A 12,543-nucleotide genomic window follows, 5' to 3' on the forward strand; every position below is an offset into this window, starting at 1 on the left:
AATAATGCTTCTTCCTGATTTTTCTACTTCATCATTTTACTAACAGTGATAATAATAGTAGTATATCTGAGCTAGCTGATAACTTGTAATAAGAAACATACTTAAGCAATATAATCTCACTTGCTGTTCAAATATTGTCCATGGGCTACTTTTCTTTTTTCAAATGTTTCTGCTTTTGAAATATGAGCTGACCAAATAGGTAGGTGTAGTGCAGAGGGAGGGACTGGCTCTTAACACCTACTAAGGACTTCCTTAATTTGGATTGCACACAACTCCATGGCTCTTAAGTGCATGATCCCTCATTGTAGCAGCTTAATTTGCACTTGCAAAGAATACAGAGCAAATGTTTCACATTTCCTTACAAAATACTATTTCTGTTTGCTGGACCTTCAGCCTCTCAGAAGGTTCCCTGCAGCATGAGCTAATATCTCTTTTAAAACTGTTATTGAATGGAAGAAAAAAATGTCATACAATACTAACAGAGCTGAGCCAGACAGCATCAAAAATCTTTCATAGCACGTTCTGCACTTGTTGCTCCCAATAATTTTTGTACTGCAGTTAAGTAGCTAAGGAGGAAAGCTGCAGAGGTCCACCAAGGTAGGAAAAACCTGAATGATACACCCCAGCGAAACACTAGTGATTTCTGTCGTGCTTCTACATTTAGTTCCTCAAACACCAAGATGAATCATGGAGAAGTGCTGAGAGCATTAATCACGCCGCTCTATGGCTTTCAGCTATCTTTTGGCAGCCTTCTGAAGGTCACAGCTAAAAATACTGACAACACTCCAGGCCTAATGAGAGTCGAGTTAAGAAAAAGGATTGCGTGGAAACAAAAAGACTGAGAGGGAAGAGCCGTGTCTCGGCTGAGCTCACTGAGGTTCAGACGTAGGTGAGATAACAACAGGAACAAGCTGAAGGTGAACCCAACCTACAGAGGAGCCAGCCGCCGTATGTCAGAGCTTAAAGAGCTCTGCATCCTCACTTCTCACAGCGATATTTGGAGGCCCTGTAGGGCTGTCACTGCTCGTTAGTTGCGCGTTGCAGGGCTGTTATGTTATACTCACTGTAGGACACAGACTGTAATGCCGTAGGGTTAAAGCTTAAAGCCAAAAATGCCTCCTCCAACCTGCACGTGTCCCCGCCCCGTTCCCGCAGCCCCTCCTACATGGACGCAGCGTCCTGTCCCTGCCCCGTGCGTTGGTCCGTGTGCTGGTTCGCAGCTGTCTCTGATTGAGGTACGGCTCCCCGCTGCCTTCCCCGCTCCCTGCCGGCCGGCTGTGCTCGGGGCTCCCAGAACGCGGCTGTTTCTGCAGCTGCCCGGGGCACTCGTGTGTCCTGCTTAGAGCATGTAGGGCTCCGCTGGGTGCCGCGTGCTACAGGTGGGAGCCCGCGGAGCTGCTCCTTCCCAGCCGCTTCTCTTCTTTGCGTCCGCGTCCCGCAGCTCCGCTCCGGCTCCATGACTTCCTTATTTGCGCCTCGCCGCTGCCAGCAGCCGATATAGCCACGGGGGCTGCGTTTCTGGGGAGCTGCTCCCTTTGCATACGGCTCAAGGCTCAGTGTAGCTTGCAGAGCTGGGGGCAATCAGAACTAGGGTGCCTCTATGCAGGCAGCCTTATGCTGCACTGAGGGTTATTCTTGTGTAGTGAGGTTGGTAGAGGGTTGTCAGTGCTCTTAAAAAAAACTCCTAACCCTCACAGAGCTTGAGCATCTTGACACAAGACGGCGTTTCTCAGACAGTACAGGTGATCTTGTTACTCTTATCTGGAAAGCTGCCTTCCTCGCCTCCTTGCAGGATGTGTGGGTGCTCGTGTAGCCGCACAGTTGCCAGAAACACCTCGTCTGTTTAATGGTACCAGATGATCATATGAAGCGGATTTTATTTTTAGTGATTTAATTAAATTGGTGCAATCTGTGTCTGGATTTCTTGTTTGAATTTACCTGAGCTTCTCTTGAGCTACATTAAATGACAGATTTCCATGTGCAATTTGTGCTACTTCAAGTACATCTGTGTAATCACACCTGCTGTCAGTGAGCTCCATGTAACATTTCTCTATCCTCATGTCAGTGGATCACCCTTTGCTGGGAGTGTATAAACAGGAGATCTTTCACATAACTGTGAGCACAGACAGTAGAATCAGGTGTTTGGGTTTGTTTTTTGTTGTTCTGAATGACAAAGAGTTTCCAAAAGTATTTCATATAGAAGGAAGAATGCTGCTGCATACAAACTTTCCTCAACAAGCAGCCCTGCTTTCCCATGGGTTTCAGTATCACACTTTGTCTCAGATCATTGAGCTCAGTAGGCAAAGGAGTACAAAGGAATTGGGCTCCATGTGTGTTTGACTTCTGAGCTCATGCCACGTTAAATAGTTGGTTTGTTTCCTTTTGTTTGTTTGCAAATAGCCTCAGATTCTGAGGCTGTGCCCTCAGTGCCAAGTCCCACTTGCTGGAGAAGCTGGGAGGGACAAATCACCAACCCTCCCCAGCAGAAATATGGACAGTGGTGGAGTGCAGGTCTCCTGGTTGTACTGAGCTGTGCATCCCAACCCACTGCTGAGTGCCAGGCAGTGCAAGTGCTGTGTTACTGGGGCGTAACGGGCAGGGTCAGGACAGCAATTAATGACACGTCACACTGAAAGCAAATATGGGGAAATCGTGGTGGAAAGAAAGCAAGTATTTTTGAGGGTCAAAAAAAAAGAGACAAAAGTTGTCACGCATGGTTGCTTTTGTCCTGCATCTTCAGCTGCGCATTTTGTTTGTTGGAATTTGGCCAAAGCTTCTTTTCCATCTTTTCTGACTATTAAAAATATACAGGTTGTGAGGATGAGTAACAAATGAGGGCAGGGAGCTGGTTGGTCTCTGTATGTGACTGCCACCTGTGGGGGTCTGGCTTTAAGCTGTTTCAGGTTTCTCACTCGCAGCTACCACATATTGCGTTGTTGTTGCCTCTTCAAGCATTTATCACAAATTAAAGGCTTAGAAGATGCTTTGAGGAGTAACTTTGATATCATAAAGATATCCTCCCTATCAGGAGGGCTGGGTTATTCAAAGCTGGTGTATCATGCTGTCATCCCTTGGTGGGAGGGAAGACAGGACAAGAGGTGTTTCTTTTGTCTCAGGGATGGAAGTGCAGGCGTAGCACAGACCTCAGCACAAGGCCCTGCCTCCTCCCCACAGCCAGGTGTACTTAGGGTGTGCAAGCTCCTTCCTCTTGCCTCTGCCAGGGATCCCAGCCTGTGTTGGGCTGGATGGAGCAGGTCTGGCTGGGAAGCTCTCACAGCAAAGCCTCTGAAATGTTGGCATCCTCTCACAGCTCGGACATGGCAATCCTGGTTCTGTGAGGTATGAGAGGTTTGCTGGATGTCACAGGGGCTGTGCTTGTTTGTTTGTATTCTGGCAGCGTGCAGAATTACATCCTGCAAGATGTGCAAATAGTTCCCACCTATGAAATAAACAGAAGTCTCAAATATTTAAACTAAAACTTTGGATTGCTTGTTTATTACCGCTAAGAGGCTTTATTGACCTTACAGAGCCTGAGTCACATCTCTCCTCTGATGGTGCTGACTCTCTGAAATAATGGCGAAGGACCAAGAGCCTCAGTCCTTTGTTTACCGTAGGTGGATGATTCATTTAATTAAAAATGGATAAAAGGAAGTAAATTGCATGTAATGCAAATTTCACCCATGCAATTCCTGGCTGGAGGGAGGTAGATAGATTACTCATGAGACAGTTAGGTTGGGTTGGGTAGAGGTGCACAGAGGACAGAAGTGCTCACGAGGCATTCTTCAGAAGGAAACTTAACAGAACTTTCTGTAATATTGTATACCCTCAATTATGCGTTCCCCATGTGTACAGAATAGGGGACTTTACTAATTCTTCTGCCTGCCATTGTATTGTTGCTCTCCATTGTCTATTACCAGCTGCCCTCATGGGGTTGGGCTGGAGACCTACTGCTCTGATACATTCCTGTGTTCCTTTGTCCCAGGGCACATCTTGGGGCATGACTGAAAGCGGGGGTAACCACGCAGGGCTGTGCTCTTGATGAACTGAGCAGTATGTTTATTCCTGGGATATAAATGGGAGAAAGAAGCCATCGCTTGGGGCACAGCTGTCATCCTCCCACTGCACTGTGGTGGAGTGACAAAGCGTGTTGGGTGCAACTTTTGCTGAGTGAAGAAAGATTAGTGTCAAATGTGAGGGGGGTTGAACTTCAGTTATTTTGCTTTTTTAGAGAAAGCTGAAAAGAAACCAGTGTGGTATTTCCAGAATTCAGCATTGGCTGTGTGATGGTAACAGATGCATTTATGCGTGGACTGCACAACTGCCTGCTTTGTTTGGAGGCAGTCCTTATCAACTGTCACTCAGCTGAAGGTCGCTCAGCTGCTTGGGACTTTGTTGGGTAGGAGCAGCAGAGCTCTTCTGTCCTTTCAGTGGCACAGCTCAGACAAAATATCACTGCCCACACTGCAGCTGTGCCATTTTGAGTAGATTTTTGCTTCTGTTCATCACAGCAGACACTGGGATCCGTGGTGTCATTGTGGTGCCGGGATCACATCTATCATCATTAGTGCAATGCCATTCTTGGCTTTGACCTGCCATATGAGAGCTGTCTTAACAAATAAGGGCACTGGGAAGTCCTCACACATAGTAAGGCATAAGGAGGTTATTTCCTTATATTGTAACAGGATGTGTGATAACGAGGTATGGACAGAGGCAAGCAGCCTTTCCTGCTCACTGCTATTTTCATCGGGCTATGAATAGTCTGGTGAGATCAGTGTTATCTGTTCCGGGTTTTGTTGTGTCACGGGCAGGGATGTTTTCATATCTTTATTACATGGACCTATGTGCAGCCCAGTGATGAGGTGGATCTGCGCAATCCCACACTGACCCAGCTGTTGAAATAAGAGGCAGCCCCCTCAGCATCTGTCTGTCCAAAAGCAGCTGTTTGTGCCCACCAGGCTAAGCAAGCATCTAATTTTCACCCAATAAAACTGGAAGAGAGTTACCTAGAAAAATGAACAAAACTCCCCAAGATGTTACCCTGCTCTGTAAAACGAGAAGAAAACTACCTTGAGGATAGAGGAAGCGGTCACTCAGGCGAGAGGCCCGTAATGTTCTTCCCTTCATACCAGCTGTCTCCTGTGCAGAAGCCTCACCTGGGAGTGGTGGCACTGTTTGTTTTACAAAGCACACAGGGCACTGCTGTGTGGGGAACCTGGCAGCTTGGGTCACGTGTGGGCATAGCTGCCAAGGGGTGAGGAAACAAGCATTGTCCAGGCTGCTTTCACTTGGTGTGCCACAGTGCTGCTGCGTGCCCCGTGAGACTGTCCTGCGCTCTGCTGAAACAAGGTTAGAGTCTGTTTGTCCCTTTGGGGTTGGTGCTGCTGCTCGATGCCTTGCTGAAGGGAGGAAAGGGCAGTTTGGGGCAGCTCGCTGATGTTTATGTATAAATACTGGTGGGCAGTTCTGTATTAAGCTGAATCAGGCACAGAGAGGGGTGGCAGGAATGATCAAAGCTCGCTGCGTAACACCTGGAAAGGACAAACAACCAACTGCTTTTCTTTGGATGAGAAGGCACAGCAGTGACACGGGTCTGCAAAAGAAGCTGCACAGAGTAGGTGAAAGCAGAGTAACCGCCACTGGAATTTTGCAATCAAATGCTTGGGGGTAGCAAATGAAACAAGCAAGTGGCAGGTCAAAACACAACAAAGGTAAATACTTTTTCTCTTCAGGCATAGTGAGCTTGTGGGGCTTTCAGGATATCACAAATACTTGAAATTAATGTAAGCTCTGCAAGTAACCACAGAAATCTCCAAAATATACAGACATTGCACCAGTTTTAGGGTGCTGTGACCTGCAGGGTGTCTCTGCTCACTGGAGTATTTGCTGATTCTTGGTGCAGTGGCCAAGAGAAACCAGGAGTCAGCACAGTAGGAGATGCAGGCGGTTGTGCTGCCCTGAAGCAGGTCATGCTTCTGCTAGTCTCCACACCCACAGCTCTCACACTGCTGGGCATGCATTGACCTTGTGATTATCACTTTCTCTAAAAAGCAGTTAGATGGAAGTGCTCCACATCTGATGTCCTCCTCTGCTCGGGTTCACAGTTGTTACTGGAGATGCAGTGAGCCACTTGCCTGCCTTTGTGTCATGACACACAGCAGGACCTTGGGGCTGTTCCCCAGCACAGGGCATCACAGTGCTGCAGCAGCTGAGGGCACCTTGGCTTTGCCCTGCGCAGCTCCCTGTGGGTGCCATTAACCTGGACACAGGCACCTCCCACCTTCAGGATTGTCCAGGTCAGTGTCTGCTGCCAGGAGCTCCTGAGTGTCCTCCCTCAGAGGGTGAGGCTGGGAACCCTCCTGTTTCAGGAGCTGCTGTGATGCAGCACCTTCCTTCCCACAGCCAACATGGGAGGTGCTTTGCTTTTTAACTCTTGAAACAAAAGGAATTGGCTGGTTGGGTTCTATTAACCGTTTTTCTTCTCAGGTAACCGTTCCAATAAGATAAAACATTTTCAGGGGGGGAAAAAAAAGCCATTTACAAAGAAGTGGTATTTTTCTGGTTGACTCCTGGACTAATAAATAAATCCAAATCTGCTGAGAAGGTTTGCTGAAATAATTTCAACCTGCGTGTAATGGGGCTGTTAAACAGAAGTTCTAGAAGAGCAAATACTGTGAGGAATGTGTCACTTGGTCCTGTTTGTTTGTTTGCTTTGGTTCCCCAATAGAATCCGTCCCTTTTGTATAACTTGTAGTTCCAGCAGTAAGGGAGTGCCTGAGAGAGTTAGTTGAGCAGAACCAAAGTGCTGGTGCCTTGCTGGGCTGGAAGAAATGCAAGTTTCAGCAGCAGAAACAGCTTTTTATTAATGCTCTTGTTTTCAATAAAGTGGTATCGATAGTTTCCTAGATGATAAAGGCTGTAGTTGCAGTGTGACATACACATACACATGTTAAGCTTTCTGCTGTCCAAACATTATTTGATAATAGAGTTTTTATGGCAATGTTCATTCACTTCAGTACTTGGACATGCCAGTCCAGGAGGTGCGTTGTGTGGAGGCAGGCTAAAGAGGGGACAGAAATAATCTGAACCACAGCTCTGAGGAGCACCTGCAGGACCAGGAGGCATTGAATGTGGAGGCTGAGGGCAGATAAAGCAGGCACACTGAGAGTGATAGAAGCCTCGAGGTTATGGAATGGGCATATGATGATTGTCAAATTGTATTTGCCATGGAAGTTGGGGTTTGTTCGTTTTCAGTGTCCTGGCTACCAAGGCTGTGGCTCTGGGAGAAAAACCCAGGGATGATGATCCACCGTCAGCAGATGGGCTTTGGCTCAGTGGGAAAGTCCCACCTGGTGAGCTGGGAAATATTTACATGGATTCAAGCAGAGCTTTTCCTCCCTTGGAGGTGCACTTTACTGCCCTTTGGTTGGCCAGGAGGAAAGTCAAGGAATAAAGCAGCACTGTGACATGTGATTTACCTTCCCTTCACACCATGCAGCCTCTGGCTGTTTTTGGGCTCTGCTGAAATGCTGAGTGGTCAGACAGCAAAGATCAGTTCAGCACAAGGCACAGTGCACTGATATTAGAAAATTAGCAGCCTCTGGCATTTCGTGGCCTAACATGCAGCAATAATAACTGCAGATTGCATTTTTCGATTGCTTTACGAAGGCTGACTGCTTCTTCTGTTTCATTTAGGGCAGGAAGGAATAAGGAACGGGAGAATGGGGATAAAAAACAAGCAGGCAGTTTGGCAATTCATATGCATATCTTGCTTAAGGCACGCTGAGTCAACTGTTTACCTGTTAGCAGGAAAGCAGCTAAAATAAAATCCCATCTTGGAGAGGTTAGTGCTGTGCGAGATGCTGTAGGACGATGAGGAAAGTAGGGCAGCTTGTTTTGGAACTTGTGCTGAAGAGCAAATACCAACCCCCAGCGTACGCATTCGGTTACCATATGTCGCACTTATCAGAAAGGCAACTTGATGTTATTTCTTTGCAGGGATGCTTGAACTCCACGGAGGCAGACTTCCCTGCTGAAGGAGGTGCATGCCAGAGGTGCTGGGGGTGCGCTGAGCTTTCATGCCTGTCGAGGCAGGCGGTGAGCTTGCTCCTTGCTGTGTTTGCCTGTTGGATTGACGCTGGCTTCCAAATTGCTACGACTGTGCCTGAAGGAAAGCGAAGGAGCCTCATTTTGCTGAGAGTATTTTCCTGGCAGGAGAAGGCACACATAACAGCAAATTGTGCCAGGGAAGAGCTGCCTAGAGCCTGGAAGTGCAAGTCCAAATGTTAGTGCAACTTCCACTCAAGCCATGCTGTTGTGAATGAAGCCCTTTTGCTCCAGCCTCACCTCGCTTGGCACACTGGGGGCTGCCCATGGCATTGCAGCAGGCTGAGCTGGATTAGTTGCCGGTGTGTCATTGCTTCATCTGCCTGAATTGCTGAAGAACGTTGCAGGGAACATGTTGGACTTGAGCTTCCTGACTGAAGAAGAGTATGAGAAGCTGATGAAGGTTCTGCAGAGAGATGCAGAGCTGAAGAAGAAAGATGGGGATCGCATCAGGTGAGACAGCACTCAATAACAGCAAGTCGTGAGCTCCAGCATGGGGGATCTTTTACATCTTTTAGGGGAGTGTGTGTATGTCCGTGTGTGTGTGTGTGTGCACAGGGAGGGGTGCAGGCTGTCCCTTCCTGCCCAGATCATGAAAGATCTTTTAATTGCATGTCCTGCTTTTCAGCCCGCCAGCTGTCACTGCTGTCCCTGCTCTGCAGGACTGTGGGGCTGGTCTCTCCTTTGGAGTTAGTCAGTAGCCCTTTCCTGCTTTGGGGAAGGTGCTGATTTCTCAGTGGCAGAGGTCAGCACAGAAGAGCATCTGCTGCCTTCTTTTTCACACCTAGTAGCACAGAAATCTCTCACAGTGTTTTTAAATGAGGTTTTACATTCTCATCTCCAAGGTGGATGTGCATACAGCATCCATCATGCAGGCAGAGAGAGGGACAGTGAGAGGCCCTGTGAACTGCCCAAGGTTTGCAGAGCATCCTAGGGCTGGAGTCAGCTAATTTGGATTGCTTGGTGCTGTCATCACTTTTTAAATGCCATCCATGTTGACAGTGTGCTCCAGGCTTGGGAAGCTGGCATCAAATTCTCCACTGCTGTAAATTAACAGTTCAGTGGGTGTGGATGGCACTGTGCTGAATTACCCCTGATAAGGATGTCTTTGACTTCTTGGTGACCTGAAAAAGAGTAAAACCTGCGTTGGAGGGATGCTCTGGGCTTGAAGGGGGAGTGAGCAGCCTTGCAGCAGGCTCTTGCTTCTCCCCTGAACTGAAGCATTAAAAAAGAAATAAATGGTTTTTCTTTGTTAAGGTTGTGCCAACAGGATTAAAATATGTGCCTAAATCTCCACTGACCCAGCACCCTGACAGGTCAGATGGCTTCTCAGGTCTCCAGGGACTCTGAGCTGTGGTAACTGTAGGAGGCAGTGGCAGCCAAAGGTTTTTACACCAAACAGTCATATAAAAACAAAATGGAAGAAAGTTAAAATACAGGTTAGCACACAGAGCACTGACAGATTTAGGTGCCAAAAACAAGGCATGGGTGTGCCCAAGCTAGTTACAGTAAGAAAAGCTGTGCTCAGGAAGGAGAGCTGTTTGTGTGCCAACATCAGCATGGCAGCAGGAGCAGGAAGAGAAGTGTCCAAGGAGAAGGGCCAGGTTGGTATCCTGAACTGCATAATTTATTTCCACAGTTTGCAGATCTGATCCAAAAAGCTTTGCAGTTCATAAAGAGATTAATAGACAAATAAAACAAGCGCAGGACCTATAAACAGTCCCACCCCTTCCCAAACCCGTGGGGCTTCAAATAAAATAGACAAAATCTTATGAGGTGACTCAGTTTAGAAGCTGTAGTTTGTAAAGGGTGAAAACCTTTGCTTGCAAGGTGCCGTTTGTTTTTCCAAAACAAATAAATAAATCAACTAATTTTTATGTTAGCTTGGCCCTTGTGAGTGCAGAGAATGTCAGGATCTTTTGTAATAGTAGGTAGGGGAAATGTACATAGTGCTGTTCTGAGAGTAGCTCAGGGAAAGTTGAAACCTTGGAGAACTTTTAAGCATGTAACATTTTCCTCAATTTTCAGACGGATACAAGGCTCCATCAAGGATGAAAAGAAGAAGAAGTTTGTAACAGGTGAATGGTTTTCAGAAGTGAAGGCAAAACGGTTTCAGGAAGATTTAGAGGGTTCGGATCTGCTTCGGGCATCAATCAGAAGGAAAAAAGGCAAGCTAGAAAGTAAGTATGTTAATGTGTGTCTTAAGATTCCAAACCAATGGACCAGAAAAAAGTGGTCAGGTATGTGGGTCTTCCTGTACTGGGAGGCTTTCAGGAACCAAACTTCAGTTTAAGAGACAGATTTTGTGCCATACTTTCAGTACTGGAAAAAAAATATCTGTTTATGAAAACCAGAACCCAAGGGAAAAAATACAGCATGGCAGTGGACCAAAATAAAAGTTGTTTACCAGCTATTTGCAGTAAATGCTTTTTTCCCATTTCTTGTTTATTCCAAAATGTCTTATTTGTCAGAAGTCACTAGTATCATTTCTTGTCACAGAAGCAAGGAGGGAGGGTGATAATGTGGGGCAATTTCTAGCATCAGATTGATATGTGTGGGTCAAAGACCCCTCCATTTCCCAGGCTCATCTGGTGACAACCACCAGCCAGCTGTTCTGACAGGCCTCTGGGATGGTGAGGTCGGTCACAGCTCTGCAAAGGCAGAGAGTACCTCTCATCTTCTGGCAGAAATTTGCTCTCTCTTAAGAGAGAAGTGACAGTCCAAGCCCAGCTTTTTTATTGTTATGTACAATGGATCAAATCAGATTTGGCAGCACAGGACAGTGAGAAGAGAGCAGCCCTGTGTGAAATGAGCAGGACTGTGTTTTGAGTTCAGATTTAACCAGCTTGATGCTGGCACTTTGTGCTGAACACTTGTGCAAAGCAGAACTGATTCATATCTTGTCCTCACCACAAAGACAGGCCAGCCAGCGCCACAACAGGATGTTGTAATGTCTCACACAACTTCCTTGATCTGTCAGAGTGGGTAGTCACAGACATGGCCAGTGAATTGGTGGCTGCTGCTGCTCCAAGGAGGCAGTACCCCCGGTGGCCAGCTCTTTGTATAGTCTACCACCATTCCTAATACAAGGACCTTATAACTGGGCACTGTTCTTTTGTGGTATGGTCAGGCTTGTCTTCCGTCTGTCCAAAACCCAAATGCCATCTCTACTAGTTTGGTTCAACTATCTTCTCTTGGTTTGGCTGTATCTGTGGGACAGCAGTAACACAGGTCATTTCTTTGTTTACTGGGCCTCAGTGGCCAGGATCTAATTAATGTAACATATTCTCCCCTTTCTGAACCCCAGTTTAGTTTAATCTTCTTAGCTTCTCATTTTGCAGACACATACTTGAAGTTAAACAGTGGCCAAGGACTAACTGAGAGCCTCATTTCCCTTTGCATTTTGCTCATCCCTCTCAGCTCTTGTAGCTTAGCATAGATTCATTGGAACCTCTGATGCGGAACTGGCCCATCATAATTCATATGAAGTTGCTTTTATCGTTAGTATTGAGGATTCATTATGTCATTAAATTTACTATTTTGACATCCCTCCAGAATGCTAAAACATGTTAAAAACCTTTTACTATTTGGCAGGCTTGCCTGGCCATTTCTGCAGGGCGTGCTCTGCTTTTTGAGGATGTGCATTTGTGATTTAACTCTTACCACTAATCTGTGTGTATGAGACATGGCCTAGGGTTATCATCTAAAATAATCACCTCATTAAAATAGCATTCATATACAAGTTATGTTTCTGCGATTATGTTAGGGAATCAAATGAGAAAATTCCTACCTGGAAAAGCTTCACAGTATTTGCTGGCAATTGCTGGCATTCCTTCTGCATGGCAAATGGGCTGAGGAAGGCGAACATTCGTGCCTGCTGAGAAAAAGGCCCAATGAGCTTTTCTTGAAGGAGGGTTTTAACCTTCAGAAGAAAGGGCTTTGTGGCTCCCTAAGGGCTGTCACTTTGGCTATTGATTATAGTAGAAGGTAGTAATAATCAGCAGCAGTATAGATCTATAAAGTACACAGATGCTCTCTGAATTTAATCTACTGTCTTCAGAGCAGCACAGATGAATGAATCTGGTGATACATTCTCCTTGAGCTTGTGTGCAGGGGATGAGAGCTACTTATTGTCTGGTGGAGAGGCCATGTTATCCCCTGCCCAAACACATCAGTTCTGACAACACCATTAGTGCTTCCTTCTCCAAGGTCGTGTCTGTGTTTTAGAGTGATAGGAAGTGGGTAAAGCAGCTAGAATATTAAAGGTGGCTCTATCAATGCACATTTATGTACAATCAAGTTTAAGTGGTCAGACCACTACCAGGTTCTGTTGGAATTTGCCTCCTTTTCTGTCTGACGCTGAAGTTACCAAGGGTACTTTGTTAGGATCGATTATTATGTACTGTTGACTTCTGTGTTTGTGGCTCTAGAAGCCAGGTG

At 46.4% G+C, this 12,543-nt stretch overlaps 1 protein-coding gene across 4 annotated transcripts in view; it reads left to right on the plus strand.

Moving 5' to 3' along the window:
* Positions 1-12,543, plus strand: part of PSMD10 (proteasome 26S subunit, non-ATPase 10) — a 56,785-nt gene that overhangs the window by 25,688 nt on the left and 18,554 nt on the right. For 2 of the 4 annotated variants that reach the window (XR_004306905.1, XM_015860568.2), the window contains exons 1-3: positions 1,130-1,235; positions 7,996-8,556; positions 10,132-10,283. Coding sequence is in view for 3 of the 4 variants with exons in the window: in XM_015860568.2 (XP_015716054.1) it covers positions 8,456-8,556; positions 10,132-10,283 (253 nt within the window). In the remaining variant the exon portion in view is untranslated. Of the gene's footprint in view, positions 1-1,129; positions 1,236-5,257; positions 5,347-7,995; positions 8,557-10,131; positions 10,284-12,543 lie in introns of those variants that run through there. The other 2 variants (XM_015860569.2, XM_032444020.1) reach the window with 2 other exon arrangements.

The sequence above is a fragment of the Coturnix japonica genome, chromosome 4 (assembly GCF_001577835.2).
Source record: "Coturnix japonica isolate 7356 chromosome 4, Coturnix japonica 2.1, whole genome shotgun sequence".
In the NCBI taxonomy this organism is placed as follows: domain Eukaryota; kingdom Metazoa; phylum Chordata; class Aves; order Galliformes; family Phasianidae; genus Coturnix; species Coturnix japonica.